At 35.9% G+C, this 17,462-nt stretch overlaps 1 protein-coding gene across 2 annotated transcripts in view; it reads left to right on the forward strand.

Annotated features, from left to right (window-relative positions):
• DNAH8 (dynein axonemal heavy chain 8) overlaps positions 1 to 17,462 on the forward strand; it is a 117,596-nt gene that overhangs the window by 23,145 nt on the left and 76,989 nt on the right. For both annotated transcript variants that reach the window (XM_071548021.1, XM_071548022.1), the window contains exons 20-30: positions 309 to 415; positions 1,332 to 1,392; positions 5,237 to 5,423; positions 5,572 to 5,765; positions 8,326 to 8,452; positions 10,292 to 10,527; positions 11,629 to 11,733; positions 14,082 to 14,195; positions 14,789 to 14,851; positions 15,890 to 15,990; positions 16,951 to 17,088. In XM_071548021.1, coding sequence (XP_071404122.1) covers positions 309 to 415; positions 1,332 to 1,392; positions 5,237 to 5,423; positions 5,572 to 5,765; positions 8,326 to 8,452; positions 10,292 to 10,527; positions 11,629 to 11,733; positions 14,082 to 14,195; positions 14,789 to 14,851; positions 15,890 to 15,990; positions 16,951 to 17,088 — 1,433 coding nt within the window. The remainder of the gene's footprint in view (positions 1 to 308; positions 416 to 1,331; positions 1,393 to 5,236; positions 5,424 to 5,571; positions 5,766 to 8,325; positions 8,453 to 10,291; positions 10,528 to 11,628; positions 11,734 to 14,081; positions 14,196 to 14,788; positions 14,852 to 15,889; positions 15,991 to 16,950; positions 17,089 to 17,462) is intronic.

The following is a 17,462-nucleotide window of genomic DNA, read 5'->3' on the forward strand; positions in this document are numbered from 1 at the left end:
GATATCTATGTTACAGAAAGACATCACATTGACAGCATCAAACATAATGTAAGAATAATGAAATAGATTTTCTAAAAAATGAGTTTAAGATGGATTTTTGCTTTCACAAGGATATTGCATGCTATTCCAATTATCACCTTTATTAAACAAATTCTTGTTATGTGAGTGGCAATGGTAAAAGTTTGGAGAGAATATTGTGCCTAAGACTTAATAAAACCTTTCCTGTGTTTGACTTAAAAATTTTGGAAATAATCTTCAGGCTCTTATCTGAATACAATACTAAATAATGTGTGGTTTATTTATTGCAGAACTGTAAAGACTTAATTGCCTATTTCAGTCGCCGACTGCTCTTCAGCCTCCAGAAAGCGACTCGACTGTCTTTGGGTAGTATTAAAAAAAGAATAAATGTTTCAAAGTAAGTTGCAAATGGAAGATTCCTTCAATAGTATGCACTCTTTATGAATTCTTCATGAGAATGGCAAGACCCATACAGTATAATTTCTGTAGCTTCTTCTCTGTTCCAACAGGCATACACTTCAGAGGGAGCATTGCTTTATTATGGTATATAGTATATTGAAAAGCCTACTTAGAATGCTACTAGGAGAATCTATTTTAAGCAAGTGACATTTGCGATGTTTTGTCATTAATGTGTGTTAAAGCCTGAATTTTTTCTTCTTCTGAGAACTTCTTTCACGAAAATTGTATCAAAATCTTGATCTTATTGAAATCAATAGCAATTTTTTGGTTGTTTCCTTTATATTTGTCTGCTGTATCATATTGTGGGATTGTTCACCATGCCACAAAATAGCACTTAAAATTGTACTTTTCGTTTTTAGGCTTAAGTTTTATTTTTGAGTAGGTTAAGATCATGTATTTATCATTTTGCACTAGTTCATCATCTTTGCCATTATTTTTCTGTTCTGTTCAGTATTTATCAAAAATGTGATGGAGCAAATTTACTCATGATAGGTTGTTGCATGAAATGATCAGTGAGACTTTCTTATGCCCTATTCAAAACACCGGCAGAGTTCCATCATTCTGAAATCAAGAGATTAAAATCCAGAATAAGAAAATATTTTGAATAAAAAATTCTGAAAGCTAACATTTGTCTGAATGGTAGAGCTCTGGTTATTATCCTTATTCTTTAGACAAGAAGCTTCTGCAAGTTTTGTCAAGTAATAACTAATTTATTGTGAAAATTCTCTATATGGGTTTGCACAGAAAAGGTAGCTCAAAATTATATTTGTCAGGTAATGTGAGGAGGTTTTATGTTGAAGTGTTTGTTTCAAAATTATTTTCATCAAGTCAATAAATTTTTCTGTTCATCCAAGAGACTCTGAAGTGGTCACTCCCTTTCTGAAAGCGGAAGTACACCTTGATATTCCCAATCTGGTAAGTTATGTGTCATATAGGTAAGGTCAAATACACTATATTTAAGTTATATCTGCATTTGCTGAAGTGAGCATGCTTCTACTGACCCAGCATCTTTTCTGAAGGAGAACAGTTCCGTAGGCCTTTCACCGTGCTGAGAGAACTCAGGAAAAGTGCTCACAGTTCCTGTGTTCTGGCTTCTGTCTCAGTGGTACTGGATTTCCATTGTTCTTGTGTGGTTTAGCAAATATATTGCTACCTGTTCATCAGTGTTCTTTGCAGAATTATTACAGTTCTCCCTACATGTAGCAGTTGCATTACTGAAATAGAATCTTCATGTTGCTTTTTTATTTTATTTTATTTGTTACTTGTGTGATCTAAATCTTTTGTTGAATTGAAATAATGACTATTATCTTAGATCATTTTTACTTCAGTTACCTAAGTAGGAAGTTAGATGACCAGAATGAGGAACACTGAACAAAAATTAGAAGATTCAAAACCAAAAATAGAACCGTGGATTTCTATGTGCAGAGAACAAAATGGCGGATTGATTGCAATGAACTAAAGCATTAGTTTGTTTTCCTTTTGTAGACCAAGACAACTATGTGTCAGCAATATGTATGGTATTTCTCTTATTTTATATTTGAGAAGGTAACTTAATATTATCCAAATGTCTTATAAAGATTAGAAGTTTTGTGTTAATGAAATTATAATGAAGGAAAGATTTTGTTCTAAGGTGTTACTCCTTTGACATTGAACCGGTATTCATATTGGCACTCTGTTGTGCATTCACACTCTATGTCTGTGGGTCACATGATATGTAAGTTCTGCCCAAGTGCAGAATGTTTACCCTGTTGATACTTGTAGAAGCATAAAGCCTCAAGATCTAACCACTGCACAGGAAGTATTTTTCTCTCATCTATCTTTCCAGTCCTCAGAATCTTGGCTGATCCAGGGCAGTAATGCTGGGTAAAATACCCTTTGCTAAGGACAATGCGATTTTGGAAGAGCCTTGCTTTTGTGTATGCAACTACTCAGTCTGTGGAAGTGACTTATAGATCATCAGAGTCACTTTTAAGCAGTTTATATCCCAGTTATGAAGACTTTTGTGAAGGATTCCATCATTTTAAAATGATGACTTGAACATGAAAACTTTGAGATATTGTTCTAAGGAATACATTTGAGGGCTGATCATGTCATAAGTGTGTTCATTCCTCTAATGTTTAACAACAAATACTGTTTTTATTTTCTTTTCTGGATCACTCTCAGGTAACCTCTTTATCCTGATAGTATTTTGGAGGAACTGATGTATGCCTTTACTCCACTTTATCCTGCAAAGAGTTATTTTCAAACAAGGACAGGACAAAGTCACAACTAGCATTATTGCTGACAATACAGATCAAAAAGTTCTGAGTTGAGCACCTTATGGCTGTCTGTATGCTACTAAATAAAACAGGCTACAGTCTGTTCTTTGACCGCAAGATGAGCTGACATGACATGCTGTATATCCACAGTAGTAAATGCATTTCTTCCTGAAACCAGAACTTTGCTGGTTAGAAGCAGCCCCTGTCGTGTTTTATTCATCAAACTATGCCTGATGTTTGCCTTGGAAAGTTCTTGGGAGCATATTAGCAGTTATACAATGTGGATCATGGCATACCAGAACCTGTGTTTTGGCCCTGTTCTGTTTTTCTAGCTGTACTTGACTCAGATCAGGAATAATTCTTTTCCTTCCTTTTCTCTTTATCAAGTACTCTGCTAGTTCAATAAGAGTTCTTTTCTGACTTGGGTATTTGATTGCTCTTGGAATTATGTTACAAAATCTTTGCTGAATATACAAATTGAAAACTTCAGGGCTACTGCATGGAGTTCCATTAATTTACTAAACTCTGCACTCTTGCAAAAGTTTTTGAGGTAATGCTACCTTTGTGAGAAAAGAAACATTCAGTATTTATTCAATTAGGATCTTAAACACTTTGATCCAGGTGATTTTTGTTTGTATGAAATTATGTATTCATACATGTACATGTATTGGGGTTGTTTAGCCTGGAGAAGAGGAGGTTCAGAGGTGACCTCATCACTGTCTAGAACTACCTGAAGGGAAGTTATAGCCGGGTGGGGGTTGGTCTCTTCTCCCAGGCACTCAGCAATAGGACAAGAGGGCATGGGCTTAAGCTCTGCCAGGGGAAATTTAAGTTGGAGATCAGAAAAAAAATTCTTTGCAGAGAGAGTAATCAGGCATTGGAATGGCCTGCCCAGAGAGGTGGTGAACTCACCATCCCTGGAGATTTTTAAACGCAGATTGGACGTGGCACTGAGTGCCATGATCTGGTAAATGGACTGGAGTTGGACCAAGGGTTGGACTCGATGATCTTGGAGGTCTTACCCAACCCAATTGATTCTATGATTCTACATGTTGTGTATGAGTGTTTTAGTGAGGTATCAGCAAAAGCAGGTTTAATATAAAAGTGAAAACATGACAAAGTTTGTTGGCAAAGTTCACTCTACTATTTATGAGTTGGTTAAAGCATACGGAATAAAATCAGATTTTAGTCTGATTCAACATGAAGGGTGGGGACAGAAAAAGAAAGAAGGGTTAAGGATGGGAAAGGATAAGGTTTAAAAAGGAATGAGTGAGACCCTCCCATTGAGTCACAAGTTTCAGAGTGGACTCCCTTGCCAAACTTAGTCCCAGAGTTGACCAACAGTCTAGGCCTAAAACAGCACTTAAACTTAACAGCACTCAACTGATAACCTAATTTAAACAATTAGACAAAAAATTCTATAGAAGTTGCTATGAGCTGAACAGTAAGTCACTTACAGACCCAGCTTACTTATGACTGTAGTGTACTTAAGAGAGCAATATAGTACATTTGCTATAGCACACTCACACGCACACAGACCTAAACGAGGAGTATGTACAAGATAGAGCCCTGTGAAAAATTCCCCTTGAGTTCAGTGAAGTACTTAGGTCAGATGGCTTTGTATCTTCTCAAAAGGCAAAGGGTTGAGCCTTGGTAAGTGGGGATATCAATCCAATGTCATCAGAATTTGGCCGTAGTCCTCAAGTACAGTAAACTTGAGAGTTCATCAGCTCTGACAGGCATCTCACTCACTGCTGATCACAGCCCACTGTGGTCCAGGAGAGCTCAAAGGATCTCAGAACCACTGTTTATAGGGTTGTAAGAGAGTTGGCTTTAGTCATAGTAATTTTTCACCCTGATCACAATTCCGTTTGGTAACTTTCCTTGAAAGTTCAATAACCAAGATATTGCTCCACTTGGGTTGTTATTCTGGCACTAAAAATAAGTTTCCAAGGCTATTCATTAAAAGACAGGAGCTCGTGAGCTCACAACCTAAGCTCCTGACAAACTTAAGAGGAGCTTAGCCCAGGTGCTGCTCATCCAGGCCAAGGTCTAATGAGCATGTCTGAGATCATAGTGAGGCCCAAAGGGAGTGAGAGGTGGTGACTGTGCCTTAGCACGCAATTTCTAATTCTTTATTATTGTAGAAGAAACAAGACTAGTAATTTATTCCCACATGCTATATAACAGTCATTATAAAAATGCTGCTTAAAATGTTATAGAAATTAAAAAATAATTGTAAAAAAAACAATAAATCTATCTGCTTATATACTTGATTGTCTTTTTATGCGCAGTATGACTGTATAAATAGTCAGTTCATATGCTTCATATGCTTCATCTCTTTAGAGGCAATTCTGAGCCAGACAACCTGTTAAAGTTACATTTTCCACCTTTCCTTCTGGGATAAGCTCCACAATTTGCTATGAGTGGAGTAGAACTGAGGTCTTGAAAATGCTAACCGGTTTCATTTATTTCAACAATATTTCTACTGTTTTAAATAGGTAATTGTTCCCAGTTTAGATGATATACAGCATGCCATCAATCGCCTGATCCAATTAATACTGGAAGTAAGTCGTGGAGTTGCTCAGTGGGGACAGAGACATTTGCAAAAATCTATTTTAAAACCAGATCCGGGCACACAACAAGCATCTTCTGGCTTGCCAGGAAAAAGAGCTAAACAAGGGGAAAGTAAGTGGGTTTACCTATTTCAACTTTTTACTTTAATAAGAGCACCATATATAAATATTTGTGAATATGCTAATTTTTCTTCAAAGCAGCCAACTGTGGATTATTTTTGTTAACAGTTCATTGATTTATATATAATTTTATTTTACAGAAGGAACTGAAGATGCCCTTATCAGAAAGCTAAAGAATTTTTATGCAGGTGTTGCAGAACATGAAGCTATTACTAAATTAGTTGTGCTCCTCTCTTCTTCTGTGGATTCTATAAAAGAAGGAGCTAGTGAAGTTCTGCAGTACTTTGAGAAATATAAGGTCCTATGGACAGAAGATAAAGATACCAAAATTCAGGTGAGTTTAATGATGATCACCTATGGGGCAGTTCTTCATTAATCTTCTATTCTGAAATCAGAAAACATTGAGCTAAAAATCAGGGAGATGGGAAAGATGTAGAAAACACATTAACAGCTGAAATTCATATGTTGTCTTTCAGTAGAAATTGTATTCTATCTCATAAGAAGTAATAGCATGCTATGTAATTTTTGCGTTGTGGTTTGCTTTTTCTTCCTTCTATGCCATTCTAGATACTAAAAAAATGGTAATTGTTTTAATTTTTGTTTGTATAACTCTGGATTTTAGGCCAAAAGAAACTACCCCAGTTTGACATGAGGTATGCCTCTATGCAAACACAGGTAACATGGGGAATAAACAAGAGGAATCAGAGATGTACAGACAAACTGCAGGGTTACCACTGCAGTATCACAGAACTGTGGTGGGATGGCTTCTGTGAGTGGAGTGCTGGAATGGAGAGACACAGGCTCTTTAGGAAGGTCAAGCAGGGAAGACCAGGTCAGAATTAAAAGGAGGGCGAGAACAGGTGACATTATAGTGTGGTCTGCTAAAGGCTGCCTGACCAGAAGTCCAAACAGATGAGACCTTCTGTGATGAGACAGGAGCAGCATCACATTCACAAGCTCTGGTCCTCATAGGGGGCTTCAACCACCCCCATATCTGTTGGAGAGGCAACAAACCTCCAGGAGGCAATCCAGGAGGTTCCTGGAATGTGTTGATGATGCCTCTTTCTCCGAGTAACTGAGGAACCAATGAGGAGAGGTGCCATGCTACACCTTGTTCTCATCAACAAGGAGCTGGTGGGGAATGTGAAGCTCAAGGACAGTCTTGGATGGAGCAACCATGAAATGGTAGAACTCAATATCTTTAGAGCAGTGAGGAGGGTGCACAGGAAGCCCTGTATCCTGGACTTCAGGAGAGCAGACTTTGACCTTTTTAGGGATCTGCTTGGTAGAATACCATGAGATAAAGACATGGAGAGAAGAGGGGCACAAGAAGGCCAGTTAATATTCAAGAATCACCTCTTCCAAGCTCAGGAGCAATGCATCCTGATGAAGAGGAAGTCAGGCAAAATGCCAGGAGGTCTGCATGGATGAACAAGAACCTTCCAGACTCAGACACAAAAAGGAAACCTAGAGAGGGTGGAAGCCAGAACAGGTAGCCTGTGAGGAATACAAGAGGGGTGACAAGAGATGGAGAGGGACTTTTTAGAAAGGCATGGAGTGATAGGACCCTTTAAACTGAGAGGGTGGTGAGGCACTGGAACTGGTTGCCCAGAGGAATTGTGGGTTCCTCATCCTTAGAAGCATTCAAGAGGAGGCTTTGAGCAACCTGGTCTAGTGGAATATGGCCCTGTCGGTGGCAGAGGATTTGAAAGTAGATGATTCATAGCCAAACCATTCTTTGATTCTGTACTACAACCCATAGAAATTCCCACAGCATCAGTGCTGATAGGTGTGGACTTTCTCTATGGAAAGCACTTACTTTGAGTTTATAAATATTTTATTCACCATACTCCCTGTAGTTATTTTAGGAGATGATTTCTGCATTCTCTATTCCAGCAAGAATTTTCTCTGAAATTCTTTGTTGTTTGAACTGTTAGTTGAAGCTTCAAGTGCAATGGAAAAATTTTGCATCTAATACAGCAAGAAAAGATTAGTTTCCAGGAGATGAAAGTTGTCTTCTATATAGCCTTTATTTCACCTTAATTGAGTTTTCTGTTCTTTTCTTTTTAATACACTTCACTATAGATATATATCTCATCATTTGTTTAATATGGGGGCACTGCTATCTTTTGGCTGTCACAGTGCAAGTTGTGCAGTTTTTGTGGGCTAAACCCCACCACTTTATATGCAGAACTGAAAATTTGCTGTTAGTCTAATTAAAATTTTAAGTCAATTCAAATAAATTCTGTTGGTTTGATCTAGTCACTACTGAAGAAATGGATTCTGCTACAGTGAAAGCTTCAGTTAGGCAGTGAAGTTTTATACATTCATGCTCTAATTCTGCATTCTTCCTTTACCACTATGATAACTCTTCCACCGCCTTTCTGTGTACTCTGACAGAAGAGTAGAAGTGGGGGAAAGCTTTCAACATGTATTACTTGCCTATGCCAATGTAAGCATCATCAATACAGATCTTAAGTAACATTTTTGAAATGCAGCTTCTCAGAATAGTGAAACTTTTCTATACTTGATTTCTTCTCATGGAATTATTTAGATGTATTTTTTGCTATTGTTTTGCACACAACTGGGCTAATGAGGTAGTCTCTCTATAAGTGTGGGCATGTATTTTTTGATCTCTATTTTGTCACCTGTTTTCACAAAACGAGTAGGCACTTAATATGTCTTGGATATCTGTTTTCAATTTGGTTGGAATTTCCCAACAAGCTTGAGAGTTACTGACAGAGAAATTGATAAGCATGCATTTTACTACAGGCTACAGAAGGCTAAAAACAGGTATAATATTGGTATACATTTTCAGTAATTGCTGAATAACAGTTGCAATGTGTTTTACTAAAAAAGGACATTTGTTGACTGACATTTTAAACTACATACAGGCATTTTTGGCTAGCTCTCCCTCTCTCTCAGAAATTAAAGAAGAAATACTTCACTATGATATGTTTGAGCAAGAGATGGCAGGTGTAAAACCCATTATTCTTCTTGGTCCAATTGAATTGCACACAGGTATGACATATTCTTATCTTAGTATGCACAGTAAGATCATGAATAAAATAGTCATGTTATTTGGTTTATTCTTGTAAATATGAATACATATATATGTCAATAATAATAAAATCGCTGAAGAGACCTCACTGACTATCTGACTTGAAAAAACCATCCATTGTCCTTGCCTTTTCTTTGGAGTGTAAATGTGGACAGTAATTTCTGTCATGGCTGTACAGTTATTATGGAGGCTTGCCTAAGAGTTAATGAAAGTGTATTGACACTAATTTGATTATCCCTGGCACTCCTGTCTGGCATCAGGTCATCCAGGGCTTATAAAGAGCATTGGAAGCATGAAGCATCTTCTTTGGTATTGGTGAAAAGACTAGCGCACAACTGCATTGGCATCTTTTTAACTTTCAGTTTTTATTTCAGCAGGAGATACAGCTGCTTAGCCATTCCCATGTTTTGTATCTCTACCTCTCACATCATCATATTCTGTATTAAGCTGTTTGTGCAACGGCATTTGTGCCATAGCTGTTTGTGCTAAGGATTCCAGTGGCACTTATGCCTCTCACTAACATGTCTTCTCTGAACCAACTCTCTGGTTGGTATCTAGGGACAAACAGAATGTGTCCCTTTACGATTAATGTGACACCATTTCTAATGAGCAACCTTCTTCTTCTGACAGATCTGTTTGATTAGATTAAGAAATAATCTGTAAAATTTGCCTTCCATGCATATCAGAGAAGGAGAAGCTGCCTATTTTTAAGACTTGAGTTCATTTAATGGTCTTGGTGGTGTGTTAACCCTTTCTTTCAAGGAATAAGCAAAAATGTCAGACTACTGACTGCATATCTTTGTCCAGTTCTTGGATGCAGTTTCTTCTTGATGAAACCACTCTGGAGCAATTAATTCACTCTGGAAAAGCCTTTCTGTCTATTATTGTGTGAACAAGAGTGGTAAGAAACACTGTATACAAAATAATACAGATTTTATTGATGATCACAGTACTCTCTGATCTGTGACCACTGCATCAGATTGAGCCAAGTCCTATAGATTAAAGAAAATCGTTATTAAATGTTTTATGATCTGGGACAGCAGGTAGTTTCTCAGGCTCAGTTTAGGTTTGGAAATTGATTTACAGGTTCTAACTTCTGACAGGATACGGTACTTTTCTTGAATATCTCCTGGCCTTCAGGAATCATATAAATAATTCTAATAGCCACACTATTAAAGAAGAACCTGTATCTGCTGTGAAATTTGTTTTGTGAGCAGAAACTTTATATGCTGTTAATATCCTTTGCTTTCTTTTACCATAGTTCAAAATGCTGCCAATTAAAAGCCTAATGTGTTCTGATAAGAAGTTAGAGTGCCAGTGATTGCCTCTTCTGTCTCTTCAGTGGTGATTTGTGTTTATATATTACCTGCATATGACATGATGTGTCACCTTACAGTTTTAGCTGTGAACTACTCTGAATCTCAATATTGAAGTCCCAAGATGTCATCTCCTCCATGGGTATAAACCATTTAAACCATTATACATTTGGTCAATATACATCAAAGGTATTCTCTGAAATCCAGATTAATAAGTAGGCATCTTGTTCTTTATTCATCTTCTGTATGTGTTCCATTAGGCAAACTTACCAGTATTTTTTACAGCTACAATAATATACAACAAAACAATTGATATATATTTCATTATACTTAGAACTTATTAGAAACTTTTAAAATGCCATAATTGGATTGCTTGTCTGCTTTTTTCCAATTGCTGTTAAAGAAGTATATGTGATGATGTTGGCTTTTTTAACAGAAAAATATTAAGATGTGGATTGATTTTTTTTTTTTTTTTTAAATCAGGACCACTGAAAACAGCTTTAGCAATGGAAGCCAAGTCCTGGAAGATGCTTCTCTGTCATTATTTAAATGAGCAATATAAAAAGAAATTGACAGACATGATGTCATTCATGACAGAATACACAAAGAAACTGTCTCGACCTCTGCGTGACTTAGATGATGTCAGATTAGCAATGGAATCTTTAGCTATCATACAAGAAAATAAAATAGAAATGGATTTTGCTCTGGAACCTATTGAGGTAAGATGACTTTTAATTTTTTCATTGAATAAATATTATTATTATTAATAATAGTAATATAGAATAGGTGTCACAAGATTATCTGAGAACTCTTAACAGTGTGTTTGCTGTCTTGAAGGACATAGGCTGAAGAAGGGAAAAAAGTGGACTTTTTGTTTTATTTTTATTATCTGTTATGCATCAGTACTAGATAATTTGCTAGATACTGTATTAATACAAAACAGAAAAAGTTATTCTCTCTGAAATAAATTATAATATAGATGCAATCTATGAGGCAACATACAGAAATAAGAAGATGAGAGCACAAGACAAGGGAGCAATATTCTCTGGTTTGCTCTGTGCTTTTCCATTAGCCTTAATCCTCTTACTTTTCCATGTCTGTGAACAAACAGCTTCATCACCTAACCCCTTGAAATATAGCCAGAGGATATTCATGGTGCAACACATCATTGTATCCTGTCAAAATCTTGCAGCATCTTGTACTGGGTTTCCCAGTACAGGACAGACTTGGACAACCAGTGAGTCCAGCAAAGTTGAATCAAATATGAAAATTAACTTATTTTTAACTAATGCATTGTATGTAAGGGGAGGATAATGAAGCACAAGACATGAAAAGAAATCATGAATGAGAGCAAGCAATAAGAAATGTTCATTCCACTACAGATATATATTCACACATTTGACAGTTTGGCAATCTTAGCAACAAAGATTTTATACATAATATGGCAAAACATTAGAAAATGTGTAACTCAGTGTGTACAATTTTTCAGTCAGGAAAAATTCATTGAAATCTACAGTCAGGGGGAATTTCAATAAGTGGAATAAAAACACCATCGAGAGGATAAAGTTTTGTATTTTCTAATATTAAATTTATTTTGTTTGTATGTGTTTTCCTAGTATTCCATCCAAGACATCTCTGAAGAAATATTTTTTGCTGGTTTTTCCTAATTCTTCATTCATCATCCTTATTACAAAAAAAAAAAGCCTAAAATACATTAACAGATTTCCTTTGAAATGTTTTTTACAAATTTGATTTATTTCCTGCAAGTGAACTTATGCTGCATGATTCCTAAGGTGTTTGTTTTTTCCTTTTTCATCTAGGAAGCCTATGGCCTTTTAAATACGTATAAAATGGAAATCACAAGAGAGGAATCAGAAGGCATTGATACAATGAGACAGTATTTTAAGAAATTACAGACCATAGCTGTAAGTATATATAAAATTATGTTATTTTCCATTTGTCTTCATGTACTTTTTTTCAGCTTATAAATGAGAGTGTGAGACCAATTGTCACTCCTCTCTGACTTCTCACTTTTGGTCTCAGTTGTGCACTAGTGTTTATACTGTCTATTATTAAGTTCATTTCCTACTGTTGTTTGTATAGATATCTTTAATATTTAAATATTATTGTAGCTTTTTGATATAAGTTTAAAACCTGCAAGAAAACAGAGATTTATTGCATCTCTGGTGTTTCTGTTTCCAGTTTTTTGGTCATTCTTACCTGATCAGGGTGTTTATTACCCTCAGATTACCTGTTTTTAAGAAGTGCATACTCTACCAGTGTCCTTTCCCCTAAGCAATGGTTGTCCTTGATTGCTTAGGACAGCCTTATATCCCTCAAAAGCTCTATGTTTATTTTGAGTATTTTGTGTAAGGTAAGTGGTTAGAGAGAAATATGTAGATATTTTGTTGAGTCAGGGTCCTAGTTCAGCAGATGGCACCAGTTTATCACTGTGTGGATGTGACCAAAACTGTGTCTTCTATACCCTCTATTCATTTCCCGTGAACTGTTAGCAATGGACCATGTGCAGCAGCTGCCCAGGGCACACCCGACCTCTCAGGATGTGAGCTGGGGGTGGAAGAAGCCTGTGAGATAAGAGCTGTGATAACTCCCTTCCAGGTAGTCCTTAGCATCTCCACACCCAGCCTGAGGTGTCATGTCTGCTAATGGGCCAGCAACAATTCCAAAATACCCCATGACTCACAGAGTGAGATCACTCATTGTGTAAATCCCTGCCCTGGGGGAGGTACTGGGCAGTCCCACCTGGACCCGAGGGGTTATAATCCTGGGGGTTTGGGGACTGGGGAAACCACTTGTTGGATCCAGAGGAGGACCAGAACCTTGACAGAAGAAGACCACCACTCTCGACCAGGGTGCAACTACCACTCTCAACTGGGCTGCAAATGTCATTTATACCAACAGGTTTCTCACCTTCTTTACTTTGGATTTGGGGGAACCACGTGGGGCTCAGCATAGGGGCTAACAAATACCATTGTGTTTGTGCCCCAGGGTGCTGGGTTACACTTCTGGGTTTTGTGGGTTAAAACCATTTTCTCTTTGTGCTATTACGTCTATTGTAATATTTTTATTAAATTGTAACTCTGACTTAAAATCTCTCTTTTGGTGGGTTTGTTTCTTCTGCCGGTTTACCTTTAAACCAGCACAGTCAGTTAAGTTTCCTACTGTCCCCCAGGTTAATCACTCAGGAAAGGACTTGAGAGTATGTTTTAGATTTGCGTGCAGCTCTTGGTTCTTTCTCTCAAGCTTTTGAACACAGAGTAAGAAAGTAGTTAAAGAGAAGGCTGAGCCATCCATGAGGAAGATGACTTTAATACTTTGGGGTTTAAGGATTTTTTTGGAGGGAGAAAAGGAAGAGAATAAGGATCTTTTTGTTTTGTCATGGCCTTGTAATTAAACACATTCCCTTAAAGGTGAAGCGGAGATTTTGTCATGACTTTTGGTTGTGGTGTTGTTTTTTTCTCTTCATCTTTACTCTTAAAAATTGATCACTGCTTTGGGTTGAGCTGGCAAAATCCCAACTGCCCAGCACAGAGTGTTAGAGCCTCCCTCCCCCTGCCAAGAAAAGGGAGAAAGGAAAAGAACCCAGAAACAGATTTAAACTTAAACTAACTATATATATTTATACAGAAATGAGAAAATTAAAGGAAACTACAATATAACCCACACACAAGTTAGAAATAAGAAGAAATAACTCTCTACTCTCCACTGAACACAAATCTTACTATTCTAACTACAAATTACTCTAGAGAACTCAATCCCCAGAGAGACAGACTTAAGCAGAAAGACTAAGAGCAAACATTTTGCTTCTCTAAGATAGCATGGTGATGAGCTGGTACTCTGGGCCTGATCCTCCCGTCCCTCCTGGGACGGCACACTGTGTCCTATTTGGACTACACCTGGAAGGAACTGAACAAGCCGCTCCCACACTGGCTCCTACACTTTGAGATGATGTTGGAATATGGTGTGGAACACTATTGGTCAGTAGTCAGCTGTCAGCTAGCCCAGCCCACCTTAAGTCAGCTACTAGTCTCAGGCCTAGTCTGAAATCTAAAGCCTAAATTTAGGCTTACCTAGCTAAACTCATAACAATCATATAACATTGTAAAAGGAGAAAAATATATTTATCTTCAAATTATCAATTCTTGTTCAAAAATTTGATATGTTTTATTTATAGTTTTGGTTTATATATAACTCAAATATCTGTTCCTGATTTTTACAGAAATAACTTTGATTTTAATCTTTTCTATATCAGACTGAAGTTCAAGATGAGTTGGTTCAAGTTCAGCCCAAATTTAAGAGTGAGTTGCTAGAATCAGTTACTGTTTTTCAAGAGGATGTATCAAACTTTGAAACATCATATGAAACGGTAAATGAATTAAGTTAATGCATGCAAGACTTGTACTTAGTTCTCATTATTTTTGGTTTGCACCAGTTGGGTGCCAGATTTTTATTCTGCTCAGCTACTGATGTTTGATGTTATGGTTGCTAAGCAGTCATCATTGTAGGTCAAACTTTTCAGTGCGAAGAAATAGCAGTGCACACAACTCTGTAAGGAAAGAGAAGTCCTGGTGGTACAACTTGACATGAAATCCTAATTATAAATTACAAACTAATTTAGAAATTGCAGCAGCACATGTTGAAGCATCTTTGCTCACATATCAACAATTAAAAGGACAGTCTCAAGCCATAGCCTGGGTATTTTATTTTCAGCAAAATAGCAAAGTATCAAAAGTTACAGTCTAGTCCTATTGTGCTTAATTAAGTGTAAGAATTTTCAATTGCATGAAAGTTACCTTTTCTTAGATTTACCATTGTGAGTATTGCATTACCAGGATACATCCTGTGATTGGAATTTGACTAACAAGAAATATATATTTTGTGATGACCTATAAATATACAGAGGCCATCAGTCACTCTGTGAATTAATATTCAATATTTTTTTAACTGCTTATTTGAAAGGAAGGGCCTATGGTTCCAAATATTGAACCTCAGGAAGCCAGTAAGAGGCTACAGATCTTTCAGGTAAGAAAGTAAAATGTTGAATTTCCACATAATTAAAATCAGATCTGCTATTGCTTATCCTAACAAGTGTATCAGATTATAATTCGGATGTTGCGTGTAATAGTATGTTAACTATACTGTAGTTTCTCTCATGCAATGCTTTCCTTACTGTGGAAGGATTCAGTGATCTGTAGATCTGTAGCCTTTCTTCATTCTTCATATTTTGTGAGCACAAATTATCAACTGGAAGTAATAAGAGCAGTAGAAAACAGAATAGCCAATTACAACACCATGATAACTACTGAAAATAAGCCAGGTTACAAAGCAGTCATGAGCCAACTTTTTAATCTTTTAAAGATCACATTTTGTGTTAGATAATTGTCTTTCAGTTTGATTTTTTTTGTTATGAACTTTAATTCACAGATCCATGAGCAAGTTTTGATCTATTTTTATCCCTCCTTTTTCTGCAAGTTACAGTAACTTCAATAATATTTTGTCAGTCTTACGTATTGTATGGATTGTAAAATGTAAATTCTGAATTTGAGAAAAGCACTGAGTAACTGACAGAAGGTGCTTAAACATTCTAATGCATCTAATATGTACTGAAAACTGAGTGATTTTGGTTAAATTTCCTGTATTTCTTATTTTGCCAACGGAATGCTTTGTACTTATGGGTACTAATTTTGAAAATAATTTTCAACACTCCAGTGTTTTTCTTCAGACTATATATTTTACCATTTATAAATATCTTTCTTTTTTTAAAATTTTTCTCAATTATGTGGGATTCATTTTACATCTCATTTTTATAAGATGCTTCTTTGAATGATTACTTCTTATGTAAACATTCACTTTTTGAATTCTCTATATGGATTTGGGTATTATGTTACATAAAAAACTGTTCAAAATTTGAGATAAAAAATATTTTCAGATATTTATGTATAGTTGTAACAGAATTGAGGCAAGTTTAGAACTGTTTAATGATTTATTATTAGATAATTTTAAATTAAAGCTAATGAATTTGTATTGTCATTTTGTCTGTATGAAATGTAATTTGAGCAGTCTAACTTTGATGAGCTGTGGAGAAAGTTTACCACATACTCATCTGGGGAACGGTTGTTTGGATTGCCTGTTACAGAGTATGAAGTTTTGCATAAAGTCAGGTAACTCTGGAAATAAAACTGTCTTAAGTGTTTATTAAGAATGTTAGAAAGTCTTATACCAAGGGGGGGAAATATTACTATATGCAAGTTTTCCATTGCCTTAAATAAAATAGGTAGATAGATGGATGGATGGAAGGACAGATGATGAATGAATGAATGAATGAATGAATGAATGAATGAATGAAAATTTTACAGATCTAGTGAATTTGCCAATAAAAATAATTTTTTTCATTTATTTTTGTAACTGAACCATACCAGATAATTTTACTGTGTATAAATACAATAAAAGGTAGCAATATGCCCTGTTCTAGAAATACAGATGTAAGTAGAAATAAACATATAAATAGTTGAGTAAATATAGATAATATAGAAAGTGAAAAAAATGCAAAGTCTCTAACTCATAAAGGAAGATTTAACTACAGCTTTTATGAAAATCTGAATTTTTGAGCAGCTGTATAAAGACAGATCAGCTTCTAAAATGTTTGCATATTTAAAATGTTTGATGATGATTCACACCAAATGAGGATCTGACCCTTTCTGGCTGTTAGATAATTGTCTTTCAATTTAATATTTTTTGTTATGAACCTTTAAATCAGAGTTTTAGTTCAGATGCAGAGAGTGCTTCTAAAGTAAATTGGCTACTTGTTCCCACTAGCCATGCTCTGCTTTGCACTGCAGAGCCAGCTCAGGGTATATATCTAGGTTCCTTTTGATTGAATGGAAGTCTTGGAGAACTAGATGGAAGCAAAACTGCCCACAAATATGTTCAGTGTAGATTTTAGGTCCTTAGCACCAACAATCTGCTCTTGTGAATTTTTTTTTTAATGAAGCATAAATATACTCTGATTAATCTATCTCTATTTTGTGTTATAATATTACATATACCAAGTATTTAACTATTGTGAGATATCCAGAGAGATGATTGAAATGATTGACATAATTTCTTCTTTTTTTCCCCAGGAAGGAGTTAGCCTTGCTTCAGAAATTGTATGGATTATATGATACTGTAATAAGCACTATTGATGGTTATTATGACATACTATGGACCGAGGTAGATATTGAAAAAATTAGTGCTGAACTTCTGGATTTTCAAAGCAAGTATGTTTATAATATGAATAGTAACAGATGTAAAATGCATTAAGATTTAGGTGAGTTAAGTAAAGCCATTTTATATATTTAAATACAAAGTTTCCATGAAGTTTATCATAGAACAAGAAGATTATTCAAGAAAGACTGAAATAAAACTGTACTTGTAGTTAAGCACCTTTTACCTGTAGTTTTGATAATTGAAGGGCATAGGATCAGTTGAAGCATCAATTTCCTTAGCAAAACCAACCAAGAGGTCAGGAGGGCTGAAATTTTGTTTGTGAAAGGTAAGTTCTTCAGCCAGGATGATTAGTACATTGGTTTTGAGTTTTGAATACTAGAAAAACAAACAAAAGGTACTTCCCCTCTCAGAGGAAGTCATGAAG

This window comes from Pithys albifrons, chromosome 2 (assembly GCF_047495875.1).
Source record: "Pithys albifrons albifrons isolate INPA30051 chromosome 2, PitAlb_v1, whole genome shotgun sequence".
NCBI classification, from domain to species: Eukaryota; Metazoa; Chordata; class Aves; order Passeriformes; family Thamnophilidae; genus Pithys; species Pithys albifrons.